This window comes from Leptopilina boulardi, unplaced genomic scaffold, assembly GCF_019393585.1.
Source record: "Leptopilina boulardi isolate dan_hultmark-lab unplaced genomic scaffold, ZJU_Lbou_2.1 LbouV2_31, whole genome shotgun sequence".
In the NCBI taxonomy this organism is placed as follows: domain Eukaryota; kingdom Metazoa; phylum Arthropoda; class Insecta; order Hymenoptera; family Figitidae; genus Leptopilina; species Leptopilina boulardi.
In genome coordinates, this window is record NW_026137874.1 from 937,008 (window position 1) to 957,926 (window position 20,919).

General features: G+C 28.5%; 4 protein-coding genes across 10 annotated transcripts in view; 1 reads left to right on the forward strand and 3 right to left on the reverse strand.

Annotated features, from left to right (window-relative positions):
• LOC127283290 (GATA zinc finger domain-containing protein 14) overlaps window positions 1-5,441 on the reverse strand; it is a 40,014-nt gene extending 34,573 nt beyond the window's left edge. For all 3 annotated transcript variants that reach the window (XM_051308043.1, XM_051308042.1, XM_051308040.1), the window contains exon 1: window positions 5,294-5,441. The gene's annotated coding sequence lies outside the window, so the exon portion shown is untranslated. The remainder of the gene's footprint in view (window positions 1-5,293) is intronic.
• LOC127283289 (autism susceptibility gene 2 protein-like) overlaps window positions 1-15,999 on the forward strand; it is a 30,054-nt gene extending 14,055 nt beyond the window's left edge. Inside the window, exons 1-16 of one of the 3 annotated variants that reach the window (XM_051308039.1) lie at window positions 5,439-5,566; window positions 6,686-6,871; window positions 6,946-7,059; window positions 7,333-7,368; window positions 7,447-7,534; window positions 7,635-7,837; window positions 7,922-8,296; window positions 8,530-8,786; window positions 8,955-9,068; window positions 9,204-9,424; window positions 9,494-9,720; window positions 9,820-9,975; window positions 10,175-10,520; window positions 10,603-10,744; window positions 10,817-11,350; window positions 11,429-15,999. In XM_051308039.1, the coding sequence (XP_051163996.1) occupies window positions 5,555-5,566; window positions 6,686-6,871; window positions 6,946-7,059; window positions 7,333-7,368; window positions 7,447-7,534; window positions 7,635-7,837; window positions 7,922-8,296; window positions 8,530-8,786; window positions 8,955-9,068; window positions 9,204-9,424; window positions 9,494-9,720; window positions 9,820-9,975; window positions 10,175-10,520; window positions 10,603-10,744; window positions 10,817-11,350; window positions 11,429-11,903 (3,486 nt within the window). In that variant the 5' untranslated portion in view covers window positions 5,439-5,554 and the 3' untranslated portion in view covers window positions 11,904-15,999. Of the gene's footprint in view, window positions 1-5,438; window positions 5,567-6,685; window positions 6,872-6,945; window positions 7,060-7,332; window positions 7,369-7,446; window positions 7,535-7,634; window positions 7,838-7,921; window positions 8,297-8,529; window positions 8,787-8,954; window positions 9,069-9,203; window positions 9,425-9,493; window positions 9,721-9,819; window positions 9,976-10,174; window positions 10,521-10,602; window positions 10,745-10,816; window positions 11,351-11,428 lie in introns of those variants that run through there. The other 2 variants (XM_051308037.1, XM_051308038.1) reach the window with 2 other exon arrangements.
• Window positions 15,218-17,906, reverse strand: LOC127283292 (RNA-binding protein with serine-rich domain 1-B). Of its 3 annotated transcripts, none has more exons than XM_051308047.1 (5): window positions 17,766-17,906; window positions 17,532-17,660; window positions 16,707-17,036; window positions 16,378-16,625; window positions 15,218-16,315 (listed from the first exon to the last, which is right to left on the reverse strand). In XM_051308047.1, coding segments are annotated over exons 1-5 (1,002 nt in total). In that variant the 5' UTR covers window positions 17,768-17,906; the 3' UTR covers window positions 15,218-16,022. The 3 variants fall into 3 exon arrangements, with proteins under 3 accessions (XP_051164004.1, XP_051164006.1, XP_051164005.1); XM_051308049.1 differs by having other exon boundaries at window positions 16,707-17,021; window positions 17,766-17,894; XM_051308048.1 differs by having other exon boundaries at window positions 16,707-17,024; window positions 17,766-17,894.
• Window positions 17,907-18,271: 365 nt separating this feature from the next.
• LOC127283295 (uncharacterized protein C18orf63-like) lies at window positions 18,272-20,810 on the reverse strand. Its single transcript, XM_051308053.1, has 8 exons — window positions 20,593-20,810; window positions 20,248-20,383; window positions 19,952-20,126; window positions 19,702-19,858; window positions 19,540-19,636; window positions 19,169-19,456; window positions 18,930-19,082; window positions 18,272-18,856 (listed from the first exon to the last, which is right to left on the reverse strand). The coding sequence occupies exons 1-8, from the start codon at window positions 20,727-20,729 to the stop codon at window positions 18,326-18,328; spliced, it is 1,674 nt and encodes a 557-aa protein (XP_051164010.1). The 5' UTR covers window positions 20,730-20,810; the 3' UTR covers window positions 18,272-18,325.
• Window positions 20,811-20,919: the final 109 nt, after the last annotated feature.

Consider the following 20,919-nt stretch of genomic DNA (forward strand, 5'->3'; position numbering starts at 1 on the left):
CTTTTCGCAACGTCTGTTCTCAAAAGTCTTTTCCTCACAAGATTTTCCGAGATGAATTTCTGAAGGCTTGCCTTTTAAATCTCAAATAAGATATATGACAAAAAAAGAAATTGGGATTTGCTGCGTCTTTTAAGATTTCATATGAAATGCAGATTACATGCTTTTTTTGCTCTTAAAATCAAGGGGGGTTTTTTTTTTTTTTTCAAAATAGTGAATATGTTTAAAAAACACTTTGGTTATGTCAAATATCATGGATAAAAGTTTTAAATAACATAAAACAAATTTATTTGATTCAAATAATCGATTACTTATTAGCAAATAAATATTTCTTTGAACCAAATAATTTCAAGTCAATTTTTATTTGTTTCAAGTACAGAAATTAGTAGTTTAAATAGAGTTTATTTGATTCAAATAAAAATTATTTGATATAAATATTTATTTAATAATAGTCAAGTAACAAATTATTTGAATCATATAAACATTTTTTCTATTGTAATATTTTCAATTTGTAATAATTTTAATTAGTAATATAGTTTTAATTTGGAGTAGTTTTAATTTCTAATAGTTTTAATTCGTAATAATTTTAATTTGTACACTCAGAAAAAAATTCGTTTGAAGCAACCAAATTTTGGTTAAATCAACATAAAATAAATGCATTGAAATACGCAGTTAACCAAACATTTGGTTGCATAAACCAAACGTTTATTTAGATCAATCAAATTTTTTCTTTGTTCAAAAAATTTATTAAAATAAACCAAACAGTTATTTAGATCAAAATAAATATTTATTTGAATTAAACAAATTTTGTTTGAACTAACCAAAAAATTGGGTAAATATAAAAAAAATGGTACATTTGGTTCAAACATATATTTTTTCTGAGTGTAATAGTTTCAATTCGAAATATTTTTAATTTATAATAATTGTAAATAACAAAAATTATATAAGCAGTATTTAATTTGTAATTTTAGTTATTGTTATATGATAGTTTCAATTAATAAAATTTCTTTCAAACTATTTTCAAATTAACAGTTAATATTCAAAATAATAGTAGTTGCAAACAGTAAGTTTTCAACAATATATGGTTATATATATATAGTTCCAATTAAGTCAATCAATAGTTTTCTATATTGATTGAAACCCAATCTATACAGAATAAAAATAAAATTTTTAAATAAAAATCACTCATCTAATTAACAAAGAAACTTTTTCACATTATTGGTTTCCAATAGACGAATTGAAAAAAATAAATAAAAAGAAAAGAATTTGTCAATTGGAAACTAAATTGATCGCTTTTAATCAACCTAATATATCTCTGAATTTTTAATAAGCTAATTTTCATATTTATTGTGTATACGTAAATTAATTATCATCATATAACTGTCAATTATCTCAACATTGTTTTTTTTTTTTTTTCTTATTATTTTAATAAAACTTTTGGTCTCCTTTAAATTGTTTGTTGTAATTGTTTTAATAACCATGTATATGCAAAATTCATTAGCATAATATTCATTCAACTTTTTCTTTTAATTATATATACTATATTTAATCTCAAATTGCATTTTATGCGCTCATATCAAATAATTAACTATATATCATGTTTATAAGACAATTGTATACATATATTGCATAAAAAAAAGGAGAATATTTTTAATTAAAATTAAAAATTTTTTTTTGTCTTAATGAACCATTTGCAATTTTTTTTTATCTATTTTCACGATATGGAAATGGATTTGCTTTCCTGAATACCTTTCTGGTTAGAAATTCCAATATCTCTCTCTTCCTTGTCGTATATTAGGTGTTTATCGATTATATGATATCACTAGTACCGTTAAAGCAGTTGGTTTTTCAAAAATCTTCATATACGCATTTCTGGTGTATAATTGAAATATTTACCTATTTATATAAATAATAATTTTTTTGCCTTCGTAAACTATAAAATACACTCAATGTTTTTTTTTTCCTACGCTCCTACTTATTTTTTATTTATTTATTATTTATCTATTATTAATTTTTTATTTATTTAATAACGATTTAATTAAAATTATTTAATAAACTTTTTCCAACAAGTTCTAATGCCAAAAGAAAAGCTTTCCCCCCTCACCTCTCTATAGAGAGGTTACACCGGTTTCCGGAGCTTTCACACAAAGAAAAAGAGTGGACTAACTAAGAAAAGGGTTGTTGGAAAGCAAAGCTTGTATACCACCTAGTGTCTTGTTGAGTGAACTGTCGACTTGGAATTTCATCTACTAAAAACATTATCTCTTTTCCCCATATTCCCCCTCCACATATCTTTAGAGAGACGCTTGTCTTAAGATATTTTCATTCTTTATTTCTTTTTTAATATAAAAAAAAATATATATCCTGCACAATAATCCAATACTGTTAAAATAATAAACGTGATTATAAAATATAAATCTGTATTCGATAAATAATAATTTATAGAGAAAATATATTCACTGTTAAAAAAATCTCTAAAATAATATTAATGAAAAAATTTGTTTAATATTTTGTATAAAAAAATATTTAAAAAAAAACTGTTTAATATTTTTCATAAGAAAATATTAATATAGAAATATCTGTTTAATATTTTCTATATTAAAAAATATTAAATGCAAAAACAGTGGTAAATTAAAAAATACTCTACTTTTGACACATTTCAAAATTATAATATTAATACAGTGGAACCTTGATTATCCGAACCTCTGTTATCCGAACTTTCTTTGTCTTTTTATATTATTAACGTATTTATATCTTTATTATTATTTAACTCTATATTTAATTTAATATAAATATTTATGTCCATTTAAAATATTATATTAAATTAAATATACACTGAAAAAAAATTATTTCATTAAAATACTCGGATTACTTGATTATATTATCAAATAAATATTTATTTTGTAACAAATAATTATTATTTGAATCAATTAAATGCGGTATTTGTTTTAAAATACAAAAATTATTGGTTCAAAATACAAATTTATTTAATTCAAATGAAAATTATTTGCGGTTCAAGTAAATATTTATTTGAATCAAATATTTCAGTATTTGAAGCAAATATAATTTATTTGATTCAAATAAAAAATATTTGATTCAAGTAAATATTTATTTGATAATAACCAAATACACCGGTATTTGAATCAAATAAATTTTTTTTTCAGTGTATTTTAATCAAATTTGACATTAAATTAATATATGAAATTATTATTAATAATTCAAAGTAAAATTCTTTCAAATATATTATGTCGAATTTTAACAAGATTCAAGATAAATAAAATATTAGAGAAAAAAAATATAAATATTATAAATAAATAAAGGCTATATTTGCAGCTGCAAATCAGCTGTTTTGCGCGACGAGTAAAACATTATTTTTCATAAAATTGACGAAAACGTATGACATTGTTACGTCAATGAATTTAATATTCAAAAAGAAATTTATAATCACATAAATATAAAACAGTAGTGTCTTAGGACAAATAACACTTTTTGCCGACTATACAAGTTGCTGTTCAAGCACAGTTGGTACACGTGCGCAGGTGGAATGAATGCTGACAATATATAGAATATAGCGTGTTCTTGCCCTCGCTTAATCTACTGGTATTTTTTTTTTTTTTTGTTATTTTTCTCTCTTTTTCCTTTTCTGATATACTTACTGGCTGGTCTGTCGAGAGGAGAAAGAGGAAGGAGAAGAAGAAGAAGTTGAATTGGGGCGAAAGGGGGATGAGAGAAAAAGACAGAGAAAAAGAAAAAGAGAGAAAAAGAGAGACTGGCCTGAGCTTGCCGAGCGGCTGTTCGTTCGGTCAATGTCTTCTTTTCTCCCTTTCTCTCTCGTACTCCCTCGGTATACGTAGACAACGTTTGCCCAGGGTCGTGCTTAAACGCAGGGAGAAAGAGAAAATGGGACGAATCTATTGATCTCTGAAAACTTGTCTACAAGAACATTTTGTCAAACTGATTTTTATTTATAATCATCGAAATAAGAAAGAAGAGAGAGAGAGAAAAACAATATTTACAGTGGTTTCAACAATTCATAATAGGCCGTTTAGTACCGTTTCATTTGTTGACTCATTTTTGGTGTATTGAAGAGAGGGGGGGGGGCTCTTTAAATCTGACTACCTGGGCAAAGAGGGAAGCTCCTTTCAAAATTATGATTTTGACCTTTCACGAAATTTTCACGAATAAAAGCAACATTCGAAATATGACCATCGTTATATATTATACCCTAATAATAATAATAATTTTACGGAAGCAATATATTGATTTAGGGCTTAATTCTTATTTTTTTATTATCGCTTATAAATAATCCTAATTTATAATATTAAAAAAAACGTATTTAAAATGACAAAACTTTCGATATTTAAAAAATAATACTAATTAAAAATACTATTGTTTGAAAATGTTTTGAAACTTTTAATAATAAAAAGTTATCAATTTGATCAGGAATTCACAATTTATTAAAAATATTAATTTATATGATTTTATTGAAACTATCATAATTTGAAATATAATTATAACCATTGTTTGGAATAATCATTAACTAAATTCAAATTGTAAATTCATAATTGTAAATAAAATTCAGATATAAAGAGTTTTTTGTATAATGAAAATTTTGTTACAACTAAATACAGTCTTTAGTTTTTGCAATTTCAACGCAGTGTAATCGTATTTTGGTGAACCCGTATAGCCTGAGATAAGAACCTATAATAAGAACTCCATAATAGGGATAAAAATAAGTCGCTGAAATAATCGGCTCATGATAAGTCTTAAAGTGAAACAACTTAAGTCAGGTAGCAGTTCAATGATTATGGATTAAGCATTAAAAGGGATTTTCTCGGATATTTGAAATAAAATGTTAGTAATTCAATATAATTTAAATTCCTACTAATAAAATCAATAAACAATTTTTTTTTTCGACACAGTAGATAAGAAATTAATTTATAATAAAATTGTTTATTTTCCGCTGCGATAATAATTAAATATTTTGTTTTGTTATTTTGATAAGAGATCGAAATTACTTAACACAAAAAAAGGGATTTGGAGTGCCTTCAATCATTGTCAAAATGAAAACTATATACATACTATATTATTGACACAAAGGGTCTTTATGTACGACAAAAGTAAATACGATAACAATCAAGGAAACTGTATACTTAAAAAGCGCGAAAATTATGTCAATTTTTAGGTTATGTTAACCTTAGGTACAACCAAAAAATATGCATTGAAATGATAAATCATTATTTAATAAAAATAATGATTAGAAAAAGAGAATTTTTGATGATAAAAGTGTACGTACCTGCGTATATTTTCCCCTCTACATGCTTTCTTCAATATCATCAGTCCCCACCAAAAGTGCGAATCTCCCTCTCCGTCACTCGTGTTGTGCACCGCCATATCGCGAACAACCGGTTTGTCTCAGGTCGAAATATTCGAAATTTCGTCGATCTTGGAGTCTATTTCTGTCCGTCTTGTCAGGGCTATGCTCGCGACTTGCCGGTTCTCGTTGTGTTGTCGCGAATACTCAAAACAGTCTTCTCAGCTCGAGACCATATGACGAATGTTGTCAGAGGTCAGATTAATCGAAAAAAATAACATATGAGAGAGTTGATACTTCAACTCTCTTGTATATATATATATATATATATATAAATTCCCCGTCTCGTCTCAAATACCAGATTCCAACACTGCCACTGATCACTTAACAGAGAAAACCGGTCGAGAGTTTGTTCGATTTGCACACATTTCTTTTTTTTCGGTACATTGCCAACGACCCGCGAAAAGTTATTCACTTGTGCGAGTCCTTAAAATTCACAACAATGCACGCACCTGTGTGTTATTGTTATTGTCACATGTATATATATATACAGTGAAGAACAGGAATTTGGTCCCCTCTCGATCAAAACTCGATTTTCATTCTTGATTTACAAAAACTTGGTAACCAACTTTCGAAAACTGGTATCAGCTGGTCATTTACCTTATTTCACGTGACCTGAGATATTTTACACTACATTAAAAGAAACTAGAGTGTCTAACATAACCTTCGATAAGTGAATTTTAAAAACAAACGGAATGTTCAATATTCGGGCTAATCACGGCTAATCACATTTTTAAGTCAAATGTTATGTTTAATCTTCTTGATATTAACATATTTAGTCATTTTTAATTAATTTTTAATTTACTTTTCGCGAACAACATCCTTCTCTTGAAATTTTCCCTCTAAAACTGAAAAAAATTTACTAATTTACAAGATAGGCAACTGCATTAACATTTTTGTTACTTGCTTTTGATTGGTTGGTAATTTGTCCTCATAAATTACCAGCCAATTAGAAGCGCGTATTAATTTATTATTGCAGTTGCTTATCTACAAGAAATTGTAAATCAGTGTTTAAATTTTTTGCGGGAAATGTATTCCAGGAAATAACCAAAAAAAAAAAAAAAAAAAAGTAAACAATAATACATAAAAATCGGAAAATAGTTAATTTTGGTTTTTAATGAAATAACAATTTTTATATTAAACGTTTCAGGTATTATATGATAATAGAATTTTTTTCGTAACTGTCCTAATATCTTTTCTTCTTCAAATTTTTTCTATATATTTCCTTTATTCCTCTATTTACTTTGTTTTGAACATTTATTTTATTATTCCAATAATATGTATATCTTAATGTATAAATTTTCTTTTTTACAGAGTGCAATAAAACTAGCTGGTAAAAATAATGTCAAGAAACTTCATTCATTGTTGTCGATAGTTGATGAAAAACCAAAAGTGGATATCGGACAGAATAATCGACACAACGAGCATCACATCAAGAATCATTATAAGCACAATCATTATTCACACAATTCCATACTGCCACCCTCAACGCTCAACCAGGTAATTAAATATTTAATGAAGGAAATTTATTTTTTACAAACAAAAATAAAAAAAAAATTTTATATATTTTACAGGGCCTGGATGCAGGAACAAGTGACGATAGCGGAAGAGCGTCCGAACAGTTGCATGGCCCTGGTGCAACAAGAGATTGTCAGGATGCAGACAGTTCCAGGGACCATCTCAGCGATGTAAGGATAAAAAAAAGAAATAATTTTATTATTTTAAAAAAAGAAAATTTAAAAGTAGCACAAACTTTGTTTTTTAAACTTTTGATAATAATTTTTGTCGATAAGCAAATGATAAATAGAACGTTCTCCAATTACAAAAGATAACATTTTTCAAAACAGAATGTCAGACAATTAAGACCGATTGCACACCTACTTTTAATAGTTCTCGTATATTGATAAGCTTTTCAACATTGCATATGACTTACATGAATATTTTAACTTTGTTTTATATAGGCAAGTAGTCATTGCAGTTCGGGTAAAGGCTATATCGTAAGTATATTTCATTTTCACCTTTATAATCGAGATTCATGTTTTTTTTTTTTTTTTAATTCATATTTTTCTTCTTAGTGTGATAGCGAAGGAGAAGACGACAAGGGCTCTGATGCTGAATCGGTACTCTTTGAATCTGCTACTCCACCGCCTCTTGCACGAAAATGTAAGAACAATTTTTGAAATTCCTTTTTTTGAAGGGAAAAAAATTGTCATTTTTTCTTACCCCTTTTTTTTTAATAAATTCATAAATTAATTTTTTTTAGACGAGTTGCCATCTTCCTCGCCACACGTGCTGCCGCCAGCCAATGGAGCAGGAGGATCACCTCCAGACACTGGCGGACAAATTTCTAATCCTGCGACTGATGCTCCAGCTCCAATTCCTCCTCCTGTGCCTGCTTCTGCACCTGTTCCAACGGCACCGAGTCCTCCAAGTCCAACATTACCGCCTCACATATCCCAACCACCTGTAAGTATTATTTTGGAAATATATATATATTATTTTTTTGTAAAATATTAAAATTTTTAATTAAAATTTTTGTTTACTCTTTAGATTACTAGTCCGCTGGCAGCGAATCCTCGTGCAATAGCTCCACAACAACCGCCAGCTTCGCCCGCTTTACCGCCCCCATCACTGCCACAACAACCTCACACTACGATACCTGCTTTACATACGCCTAATGTACCACACGTTTCATCAAGCCACACAACTAGTCCTGCTGTTGCAAGTTTAGGTGTTACTCCAGCAGCTCCATCAAACGGAGCGGCAACCACCAGCTATCCACCGCCTCTGCCAATGGCTGCTTATCCACAAACACAGCCGTCTTATCCACCTCTATACACTCCTTACACTGCCCTTAATCACAGTCCTTATCTTCCACCCGCCGTACCATCTCCCTCACATTCAACGTCATCGCGCACCGATGTGGTGAGTTTCCGAAAAATATTTATAAAAATTCAATTACATTAAAATTCCATCAAAATTTACTTTACATCAAACAATATTATTAAATAATATTAATGTTTAAAACAAACAATATTAATTTTAAAACCAAATATTGTTTAAAAACAGAAAATATTAATATTTAGATGAAACAAAATTTTTTTTTTTATAAAATTCATTTTGGTTAAGAGTAATTTATTTATCTTTTTTTTTCGCAGAGGAGCAGCAGAGCTTCACCGTGCACAAATTTAATCAAACAAACAATAACAAATAATGTGCCGAATCATAATAACAATATTACCAATAATACTCCACTTAGTGCTGCCACAACCACGTGTGTTTCGACGATAACAAATACAGTTACCACCGCAAATACAATTGCACATCGAGATATCGTGGCCTGTAGTTTAGCCGGAAGAAATACCAACAATTCACCACGTGGACATAGTCCAAATCGTGAACGAGATAGTTACAGGTACATTGTCCTACCAATTGATCGCAGATAAATAATTATTTACAAATATTGAAAAAAATTTTTAAAATAAATATCAATAAAAGATAATTTTTTTCATTTAGAAATAATCACTAAATTATTTTTTTCTGTTTTTTTAACGTTGTCAATAAAAAATGATCCTCGTTACAGCAGCAACGTGAGCAGCTTAAGTCGTGGGAGTATAACGCCTGTCAGTGTGCCAAACACATCATCTCCAGCAAATTCTAGTCTACCTGCTTACTCCAAGGCTCAAGGGTGGATCAGGTAATACGATTTTTAATTAATTTTTCGTTATGCAAATAAATTTAAAAAAAAGGAAAAATTTTGTATATATTTGGAAAAAATTTTTTTTTGTTAAATTTTGTAATAAAAAAAAAATTCCTTTTTGAAAATTTACAGTAGCAGTTCGGCTCCACAATTATCGCCAGCAATAAACACATCGGTTCCGAGGCCAACTCCTCCACCTGTGCCACTTGGTTTACATACGTTTCCACCGCCAATGTTTGCAGCACCATTGCCACCGCCAGTTTCAAATGCGAGTCCACATACTTCTATGCCCTCGCTTCCACCACCTCCAGCAAATCCAAATCCATTCTCAGCTGAATCTCTTTTCCAAACAAGTAAGTTTTTTACATAATGAAAAAAAAAAATTTTTTTTCTTGAGGAACGTAATTTTAATCGAGTGTTAGGGGTGAATCATGTTGCAGGTCAAGCGGATCTATTGAGAAGAGATCTCGAGAATAGATTTTTGGCTCCGCAAAATCGAAATATTGGAGTTGATGTTGGCAATCTTGGACCACCGCTTTATATTCGAACAGAAATGCATCATCATCAACATGAACACACTCATGTTCATCAACATTCATCGTCGTTAATCCCACAGTCTGCACCTACAAGTCTTTATCCTCCCTCAATTGTAAGTATTTCTTTCTTTTTGAAAATCTTTCCATTTTTTCGTTTCTTTTTAATTTTTATTATTATAAATACTATTTATCATTTATTTTTAAATTTCCAGGACATTCCAAAATTAGGAGCAGTTGATTCACAATTTTTTCGCGGAAGTCTCAATCTCTCGGGAATCTCAGGATTCAATGCTGGTCTCCTTCATCCTGGTGGAGCTCCTCCTGGACCATTTGTCGCGCATAATCATCTCTCGTCATTTCCTCCAAAGGTATATAAAAATATATATATATATTCAAATGGAATGATTTTTCCTTTTTTAAATAATTTTATTTCTTTTGTTTTAATTTCAAATTATAATTTCTATTAATTTTGTCAAATTTTTGATTTTTAAATAAATTTTTCTTTTGTTATTTACTTTATGTATAATTATTCTTGTTTTTTTCTCTTTTTGTTTTCTCTCTTAAAAGATGCCCAATCCAAATGTACGAAACAATCAAGAGTTTCGAGTGAAAGAATTCTCGAACGTTGAATTCGCATTGCAGAAGACGGGAAAGTGGAATGCGATGCATGCACGAATAGCGTGGGAAATTTATCATCATCAACAAAAACAACGCGCTGAAGCAAAAGCAAATAGTGTTGTTAGTACGAAAACAGAATTACTTCGACCGCCGGGTCATCTTTTCGCTGGTGGACCCACAGGTGGCCTTGGTCTCAATCCACCAATGTCACTTCCAAGTAATATGCCACAAACACATCCAGCACCACCACAACCACATCCTGTCGCCTTTCTGTCATCTTCATCTTCACATTTAGGTTCGTATCTTCTTTTTCTTTTTTCATTAAATATTTTTCGCAATTTATTACAATTTTAGTACTTTGAATTAATTTCTTGCAGGAAGTGGAATGTCTCCATTCGGTAGATATCCATCGACGTTTGGTACAACAAATCCCAATTTTCCTGGATTTTCCGGCTTTCCCTCATCGAGAGAAATGCCACCATTGGGCGGACTTGGTTCCGTTCACGATCCATGGAGAGGGTAAATTCTGTTTTTAAAATCACAAGAGAAATTAAATTGCGATTTATAATTAATAAATGAATTTTTTTTTAGATTACAACGAGCTCCATCTGGTTTTCCGCCAACGACCGTTTCATGGGCGATAAAACCAGAGATGCCAACTATCGACAGAAGGGCCGAATTTGAAGAGCGTGAACGTGAGAGAGAACGCGAGAGGGAACGTGAACGTGAGCGTGAACGAGAACGCGAGCGCGAAAGAGTTAGACGCGAAAGGGAGAGAGAGGAGCAAAGGGAAAAGGAGAGAAGAGAACGTGAAAAAGAGGAGAAAAGAAAACAGGAAGCCGCCGAGAGGGAACGCGAGAGACGAGAAAAAGAGAGACGCGAAATGGAAAGGAGAGAAATGGAACGTGAGAGATTGATGATGAAAAATCGTCAACACATGGTCGTTGGTCGTGAACGATCGCCAATTAGAAATGGATCAGCGTCAATTGACACGGGTGAAATTCGAGTCAAGGAAGAACCAAGGAGTAAGGATGATGATGTTGTTATGCTCCCAAGGCCACCACCAGTTGGACCTGGGCCTGGAGCTGGACCTGGTCCAGGACCCAATCAGCTTCCCGATCCTAGGTATGCTTCTTTTAATTTATTTCTTTTATTCTTTTTTGTTTTCTTTTCGATGTACTTATTTGGAATTAAAATTCTCAGGTATCATCATTCTCATCCTCATCCTTATCTCGCGAGGCATCCGCACAGTGTTCCAGCGCCGCATACAATGTCGCGTAGCATGTTACAAACACTTGGCGGTCATCCAATGCAACCATTCCCACCGCCTCCGCCACCATCGGGTCCAACAACACAACCTGGTGGACCATGGCCTGGTGATCCATTCCGCGATCCATATAGATATGATCCATTGCAACAGCTTCGTTATAATCCAATGATGGCTGCATTTCGTGCCGAGGAAGAGGAACGTGCAAAATTATACGCGGCATATCCACCGCCACCGGTGAATGCATTACGCGTTAAGGATCCAAATCCTGGACCATTGAGTAATCTTCATATGCATCATAGAGCTGGACCTGGACCAGGAGTTCCCGGTGTATTAGGCAGACAACTTGATCCATCGCTTATGCATCCAGCGGAAATTCACAAAAAAGAAGACAATTCCCAGTCTCGATGATACATTGTCCCTGTAACTTTCCCATCATCGTCTTAAGGAGCGCGATATTCTTCGCAAAAAACAAAAAAAAAAAATTTTCGAGAGACACTTGCAATGTTCTCGACAAAATTGATATATTTTTTTTCATTTAGTAAATTTTTTTTTTTTCTTTCGATTAGTTTCCGTCTATTACAAAGAATGATTTTTAATTACTTTTCCCTTTATCTCTAGTCACTTAAATGGGAATTTTTTTTTTTTACAATTTAATAAGTAAAAATTTTAATTTGACAAATATTTAAGTATTTTTCTTTTTAAAACAAAATGAAATTGATTACTTTTACAATTTAAATGTAGAAAATATTTTTTTTTTAATTTTTATACGAAATTAAAATAATTTCACATTGAATTCTTCAAGACTGGATGAATCTAGTTACAACAAATTTTTGAATTCAATTTTTTTTTAAATATGTAATTTTTAAATAATTAGATCAATTATGCAATTTAAAATTATTAATTCTCAATTAATAATTGGACCAATTTTTTTACAATTTTAAATTATTAATTGACAATTAATAATTAAATCCTTAAAGAGATAAAATTAGGTTTGTATTTAATGAGTGTCAAACACTCATTTGTGCTTTTAAATTTTAGTTAATATTTAACTAGATAGAATTTTTTAAATTAAAACTAAAAATTCTTATTAAAAGAATTGTTATTGCAAATATTAGCTGCCTTCTTAATTTTTGTATATATTTATATATGTAATTTTTCTATATACAATTTAAAATTATTAATTTTATATTAATAGTTAGATCAATTTAATTGACATTCATGTCAACATTTATCAAAATATCGTTCACTTGAATTTTATTCGACTTTTTTAAAAGTAATTTTTCAATTTAAATTACATTTTAGCGGAGACAATTTTTTTAAAAATCAAATTTCCATTAAATTGTTCCATTAAAAAAAAAAAAAGTAAATAAATAAAGTAAGTAAATAAAGACGATCTATTGGAAAATTGAATGTAAATTTCAATTGATTAAAAATTTTCCGACAACACCTCAAGTGTCTCTCTCGTCGCGAAATCGCCGATATTTTGGTATAATAGCGTTATTTCAAAGAAATTGTACATAGATTATATATGCGATATTTATAGATATTAAATGAAAGAAATGAGAACGTTTGTTACTACGAAGTAACGTGACTCGAAACGCAGTATCGAGGAATTTGACTGTCTGTCTATAGCTATATATACATATATATATATATAAATTATATATATAAACATTATTATTCTAAACAATGATACTATGCGTACAGCTAAATATCGTGTGTAATATTATAATTATTGTAGATTGCGAGTCGATGCTACAAAATGTAAAAGAAGACAAAAAAAAACAGCAAGTAAGCTAGTTAAAAAAAAATGAAAGGAAAAAAAGAAAGCTAAACGGATCTCTAGCGTTTACTAAACGAGAAATTATTTAATTATTTATTTATTTGTGACGTATTAATCGAAATGAAATCGAATCTCTGTCAAACACGCATGGAATCACTGTCGAAGCGTTTCACTGATTTGAACAATGTAATATAAAAAAAAAAACAGCTAATGATATTGTGTAAATTTTCATTTTATCGCGGGTAGGACAAAAAAAAAATGTTTAACGAATAAGTTTTTAGACACGAAAGAAGCGAGCAAGTACCTCTGGCGACTGTACGCTTGTTATTTAAATTGAGAAATAAGAAACAAATTGCAATTTTCTTTCGATGCTGGAGACTAAAAACAAGAAAGAGAATTATTATTAGTTAAACGATGAAAAAAAAGGCACTCAGTACTTTCCTGTGATATACATAGTAAATGATATATAGAAAAATTAAAAAAAAAAAAAAAAAATTGACTCTTTCGTCATTAGAATCCTTGTTTATGGGGACGTAGCCAATTTTTTTTTTTTTTTTGTAAAAAAGCAATTAAGAGGCGAAGATCTTAATTTTTTTTAAAAATGCGTTCTAAGATATTTTTTTTTATTATTAATTATGTGAGAATTGCTTTCACATTTTTAAATAAATTATAATTATAAAATGTTTCATAATAAAACTTTCAAAATTTAAGCAAATTTATTTTTCAATTTTGAAAGACTGATTTTAATTTAAAAAGTTGCTTCTTCAGTTTTGAAAAATACTTGTTTTTTTTTTTATTTTTAATTACTCTTTTGATTGCTTTCAATAAAACGCTGTGTTATTAAATTTAGCAAAAAATTTTTTTCACAAAATGAGAGTAATCTATCTCTATCTCTCTCTATATATATAAATATATGTAAGAAAAAAGATGTATTTCTTTGTGCGCGAAAAAAAAAGTTTAATTGGAAGCTTTATAATAATATTGTGCAAAATACGAGGGAAACATGAAAATAAAAAGAAAAAACAAATGCAATTCTTTCGTAAGAGTCACGCAAGTAAGTTTGTTTGTGCCAAAGGGTGTTTGTGACAAAAGTCTTTGAAAAAAAAAAAAAAATTATGTGTCGTCAGGTACTTCTTGCACGAATTTTCTTATTTCGATATTTATCATTCCTCATAATAAATCTCTTATTTTTGCTCCACTATATGGAAACTGAGACGTCGATTTTTTTTTCTCGTCCTCAATTGTTTGGCAGACGTTTGCGTTTTTTGTTACCACGAAGTCAATCATGTATTAATTAATTCATCTAATTAATTTAAAATCTTTATTGCTCAATTTTTTTTAATATAAAAATTAAAATATCTGAATTTAATAAATTGTTTTAAATTTTCAATAAAAAAAAAATCAATATAATTAAAAGTCAATTAATGTATAATTAAATGGATTAATTAATTTTCAATGGAGGGGAAAAAATGTCTTTTACGTGCCATGGAGCCAGAACTGCGTTATTTTTTTTTAATCCGGGTCATTTTCATTTAAGTTTTACACACCTATACCGTAAATGATTTGTAAAGTCACCGTAAAAAAAAAACAAAAAAAAAAAAAAAAAAATTGTATATTATTATATAATTATACACGCCTTGAAGATTGTAGATATTTTTCATCGATGCAAAATTATTGCAATGCAAATGCAATGGTTCTGTTTTTGTAGATATCGCGAGTATAAAGGAAGTTTTGTGTGAATAGGTTTTTTCTAAAATCGATTCTTTGTAAAAGGGTCTAATAATCATAGTTTCTATCAAAGTAATTTTAATTTGTTTTCATTGTCACCTCATTTCTTTTCCTTCATTAAAAAATAATTATTTCTAACAAACTTTTATGAATCAAAATAATGATTTGAAATTAAATTTTTTTTTGATACTTAATAATCAAAAGAAAATAATTGATGTACTTATTTTTTTTGTTTTTAATTGCTTTTTATACAATTTTCACAGTTTTCATACATCTTTACTATGTAACTTAGCTTTCTTTTTGTCAGTAAAAAAATTCGAAAACTGATTTTTTTTTCAGAGCCAGACAAAATTGTATCTAGAATTAAAAAAAAGATAAATATCTTTCTAGCTGTCCACTTACAAAAAAAAAATACACACACATTTCCTAATGAATTCAAAAACATTCTACTTATTTTTCTTTCACAATACGCGCAGACGACGAAAAGTCAAAGCACTTCATTTTGTTGATTTTTTTTTTTTTTTAGCAAATCACTCACTCGGTCCCTCGAGCTTTTTACCAAAGTTAATATTTATTTTGTATATAAACGAGCATATGTATAAAAAACTGCAAGACAATCATCATACATACTCGTCCAACCTGGAATAATAATTTTTTTTTCTTCTTTTTTTCATAATCGCTAATAGAAAAAACAAATAAGACAATCAAAAATAAATTGGAAATTGCAATATATTAATGAAAAGTGTTTACAATTATTTCATTGATACTCGAAACAAATTCATTTAACTGAATGTTTCTTGGTATCAATGAAAAAAAAAATTGATACGAATATTAAAAAATTCTTTTTTGCTCTTTTTCTCTTCCTTTCTCTCTATCTCTTTCATTTTCTCTCATTACACTCATTCTAAATAAGCTTATCCAATAGGATTAACGATTGAGTGAGGGTTTGTTGTTGTTGATTTTTTTTTTTTTTTTTTTTTTGTGGATATAATTGTCTCAGAAAAGAAAATAAATCATTATCGGGAACTACTAGAACTTGACCTGGTATATCGGCGATGACGATGACGAGGATTATTCTGAGGACTTCGTGAACGTGATCTGGGCCTACGTCGTGGAGGTCGTGGACTACGTCGACGATTCATTGGCGGTGAACGACGTCGATAACGTGGTGGTGAATTCCTTCCACCTCCTCCCATCCATCTTGGTGGTGGCCTTCTTCCCATCATTGGTGACATTCGACGCATTAATTGTGGTCTTGGCTTTGGCAATAATACAGGAGCAGCAGTTATTTCTTGACCATCAATTTGTCCTGTAAATATAATTAAATACTCATTTAAATTATTCAACGATTTCAAAAAAATATTATTTTACCTCCGTCCATATGTTTCATAGCATTTTCAGCCTCGTCTGCAGTTTCAAATTCAACATAAGCAAAACCTCTACCATGATTTGGATGAAATTTATCAACTCCAAAATCAACTAATTTAATATTTCCATAAGTGGAAAATATTTCCATAATATGTTCCTTGGTGACATTTCGTGTTAAATGTCCAATATGAATTTTTGTCGGCCTTGGAATTGGCGATCGTTCTCTACGTTTTCTCCGTGGACTTGGCGATCTAAATTTTAATTAGAAAAAAAAATTTATTTCTTTCAAAAAAGAAAAATGTTGAAAATAGTTAAAAAAAAAAATTACATACCTAGATCGTGGCTTTGGTTTTGGTTTCTCAGGAATAGAATTACTTTTTTTCTTGTCTTTCTCCCTCTCTCGTTCTCTCTCACGTTCACGTTCCCTCTCACGTTCACGCTCTCTCTCACGTTCTCTTTCACGTTCCTTATCCTTGTCCTTCTCTTTGTTTTCATGTCGTCTCGATGCATCGACACTTTTGCTGCGACTACGCTTACGAGTCCTTTCCCGTGAACTTCCCGATGAACTTCCTGAACTAGTTGAACTCGAACTTGATGATGAACTCGATCTTGAACTGCTACCACTGCTTGAACTCGAACTCGCCGAACTACTGTCAGAAGAACTGAAATTATAAAAAATAAACGAATTTTCACATCTTAAAACTAATTTCATTCATTTAGAACAAAATATCCTATTTTTAAAAAGCAACTTCGTAATCTTGTAAATTGAATTAAAAGGTTTCCATTTTTCAATAAAATCTACAAGAAATATTATTTGGAATTTTGTTCTAAAATTAAATGATTTTTTTAAACTACTAATTTCCTCTGAAACAGAATTTTTCCCATCGATACTAAATTTCCAATATATAGTTTGTGTAAACAAAATTAAAAAAAAAAATGTATTTTAAGGTTATGTTTTCCTAAACTGATTACAGAACAATTGTTAAAAATATCTCATTAATAAAAAAAAAGGTGGCTTCTTTAAGATAAGGTGAGAATTTGAATAAATACTATCGATTCTGAATTATCACTGGGAAAATAACTAGAAAAAAAATTATTTTTCTCTTCATTGAACAGATTTCATATTGTAAAAAAAAATAACAAAAATACTATCCCACCTGCTATTACTACTGGAACTAGAAGCAGCTCGTTTTTTTCGATCTTTATCTTTGCCTCGTTCTCGTTTGTTTTCCTTTTCTGCAATTTCGGAATCGCTTTTGCCCGCACTATCTTTGCGGCTGCGAGCCCTGTTAAAATGATTAAAAAAAAAAAACCGCATTATTTTCACCGACAAACAATTGTAAATAATATGATATTAATTGTCAAAAATAAATATATTATCAAATACTTACATGATTCTGCTTATAAAAATAAATTTCCAGTCAACGATTATTTACTAATCATTAGTAAAATTATAAAACTTCTTGAAGGTAAGCGCGACGTTTATGTCAATTTTTGGCCGTTTAGACAAAATGGCAGAACTTAAGTTCCGTTCATAATGAACTTTAGCGTCCGCACATGGTTGGGTAATTATTCTAGTTACGTAAATTTAACGATAAAAACGTAAAATAGAGGAAAATTTAAATTGTAATGATTTTTAATTTTATTTTATTTATTAGAATTTTTGAATTACATTTGTGTAACTAAAATTATTAAAAATTAACAATAACAGTTTTTTAATAACATAAATTTGAAAAACTGTATTAAAATTATAAATATTAAATTAATTTAAAATTTAACTGAAATAAATTATATTATAACAATAGAAACAAATTATATCTTAAAGTATTTTCTATTAACAATTTTGCTTATTTCTTAAGATTTTCAAATTGCAATTTGTTGCCCTAAAAAAATTAAATCTCAATAAAAAAAAAGGTAAAATAATATTCACTATATTTATAATAAAATTAAATTATTTAATATAAATTTTCAATAAAAAAAAAATAATTCTTTGTACTTTTATTGAATTTAAATAATTTACCTGAGTTTGCATTGATCGATGAAGAGTTGATTTTTGTACTTTAAAATATTTGGAAATCGATTCCATAATTGGTGGATTCCGTTTTTGTTTAGAAATGCAAATTCTTTTTGCCGGAGATGGAACAATAGATTTTAAAATATCATTATCCGCTTTTTCTTCAAGTAAAGCATCAAACAATTCCTTATCCTTTGGCGTTTTTCTTTTTATCGAATTTTGATAATTAGTCTGATTCAAAATATTATTGTAGGTTTCATTTTTTTGGCTGATATCATCTTCGCTTTTTTGATCGAAAATTAATTTTCTCCTAATTGGCTGCGATTGTGTGTATTGTGATAAAATTTTTGTCGACAACTGTGGACTAAGTTTATTTGTAACATTTGATAAATTGTCAATTGAATCCAATTTTTGCGAAGAATTTGTAGACAAATTTTCAGGGATGATCACTTTTTTCGGAAAATTTAACTGTAATGTTTAAAAAAAAAATGTATTAATTATTTCCTATTGTGTTTTTTAAAAAATAATTTTGTAAATTTACCGTTTCTTGTTTCAATTTTAAAATTTGTTTTTCATTCCCAATTTCCGAATATCCAATATTTTTAAATACTGATGAAAGTGGAATAATTTTCAAATCACTGGATGAACATTTTTTGAATGGAGTAATGTTCGAATTTGAATATTCTTTTTTTATCTAAAAAAAAAAAAAAAGAGAATAGTGTCTACAAATGCTGAGAATAATTGATTAATTAAAAAAAAAAAATAAATAGAAAAATTAACCTTTCTTGCAGGAGAAAAATATGAAGTTGAAGGAATTTTAAAATCGATGAATTTTTCTGAATTATCTTTAACGAAAGAAAGTGTTTTTCCACAAATTGAATAAATATTTTTTCTCAAATCTTCTTCGAATTTATTGCATATGAGAGAATTATTTTCATAATTAATTATCTTAGGAGGCTGAGAATTTAGACATACATTAGGATATAGAAAAACTTGATCTGGAAATGCTTTGAAGTGAACTTGATAATATAAAATTTCTTCATCATTTTCTGGCAATATGTATCCGTGCTAAAAAAAAATTATTTTACACATAAATAAAAATAATATATATTAAATATTAGTGTTTCACAAATAGTATTTTTTTTTTTTACCATATTTTTCCAATGTATTCGAAGTTCTTGATAATTTTTAAAAGGACTCCCCGAAGGTATTTCTTTTGAAACGGACAAAAGCCTCGCTTTAAATAAACTGAAAATTTAATACACATAATGTAAAATAATAATTTTAGAATAAATCACTTTATAATTTAATACCTAGGCAAAACATTAAACCAAGATTGGCCAAGTTCAATAAAACCCTTAGGATTTTCTTTAAATTCTGCCATAAGCGATGGATTAAGCTGAAGATCTTCAAGATTTAATGGATACATTTGTATTTTCAAGTAATGAAATTTTATATGCATTCCTTGTTCTATAAAAATATAAAAATTATATTATATTTTATTTACTAAAAATTAAAATATAAATTAAAAAAAAAATTTCAACTTTTATCATTTTAGCTTACTTGTTACAATAAGATCAAATTTAATTGCATTAATTTCTTCATTGCCAATTAAATAATCATTTCCGTGACAAAGATACTGGCCCATTTTATTCCAAGTAGGTGACAATTTACATTTTATCGTGTACATTATACATTCTTTGTAATTTTCCAAAGTTACAGGCTTTGAATCGGAACACTGCGAGAAAAAAAAATATTTTTCATTCATTTTTTATAAAAAAAAAAAAAAATATCAACGTATTTATAAATAAAAGAAAAATTTATTTATTTACATATTTATAAATTATTTTTATACCTACCAATAAGTTTTCACTTTTTAGAAAAATCTGCAATTTCTTAATTCGAAAATAATCATTTTCAATAATTATTTCAATATAATTATCTGTTCCTGGCATAGGTGCAGCCATAATTTCAGGAAATGTATCGATAATGAATCTGTAAAAAAATTATAAACAAGTATGGGAGAAAATAAAAATGTTAGGTTAAGTTTTAATTGTTTAACAAATTTTTTAATTTAACGTATTTTAAAATGCATAAACAATTAAATCATCAGTATAATTACTTATTTTAATACCTTGTAACAAATGAATAATGGAAAATCATTTCTTTTTTATTCAATTATTAAATATGAAATAATATTTTACCTGCAGTTGTAGATTTGAGAACAAAAAAATGACATTGGAGATCCATTAATGATTATTACATCATTTAATTTGCATATAAAGCGACACAAATTTTCACATTCTGGAATGTGAGTGAATAAAATTGTTTCATCAAACATTTTTTTTTAATTAATTTCTAAACAGTGAATTCACAATTTTCAGGAAAAATTTATCGGTTACATTTGAAATGAAAAGTGGAATCAAAATGACAGTAGTACCAATCGTAAATATAAAAAAGTTTAAAAGAAACTGCTAAATTTAAAATTACAAATAAAAATTATTATATATTTGTTATTTTTAAAAGTATTC

Bases quoted from the DNA above. Each gene is read 5' to 3' on its own strand.
- LOC127283292 (XM_051308047.1), bottom strand. The intron at 16,626-16,706 runs GTATGTAATTTT...ATTAAAATTTAG, and splicing joins AAACCAAAGCCACGATCTAG to ATCGCCAAGTCCACGGAGAA. The intron at 16,316-16,377 runs GTAAAATAATAT...TTATATTTACAG, and splicing joins TATGAAACATATGGACGGAG to GACAAATTGATGGTCAAGAA.
- LOC127283295 (XM_051308053.1), bottom strand. From the start codon at position 20,729: ATGTTTGATGAAACAATTTTATTCACTCACATTCCAGAATGTGAAAAT. The intron at 19,859-19,951 runs GTAAGCTAAAAT...ATATTTTTATAG, and splicing joins ATTTGATCTTATTGTAACAA to AACAAGGAATGCATATAAAA. The intron at 19,457-19,539 runs GTAAAAAAAAAA...ATTTTTTTTTAG, and splicing joins GAATACATTGGAAAAATATG to CACGGATACATATTGCCAGA.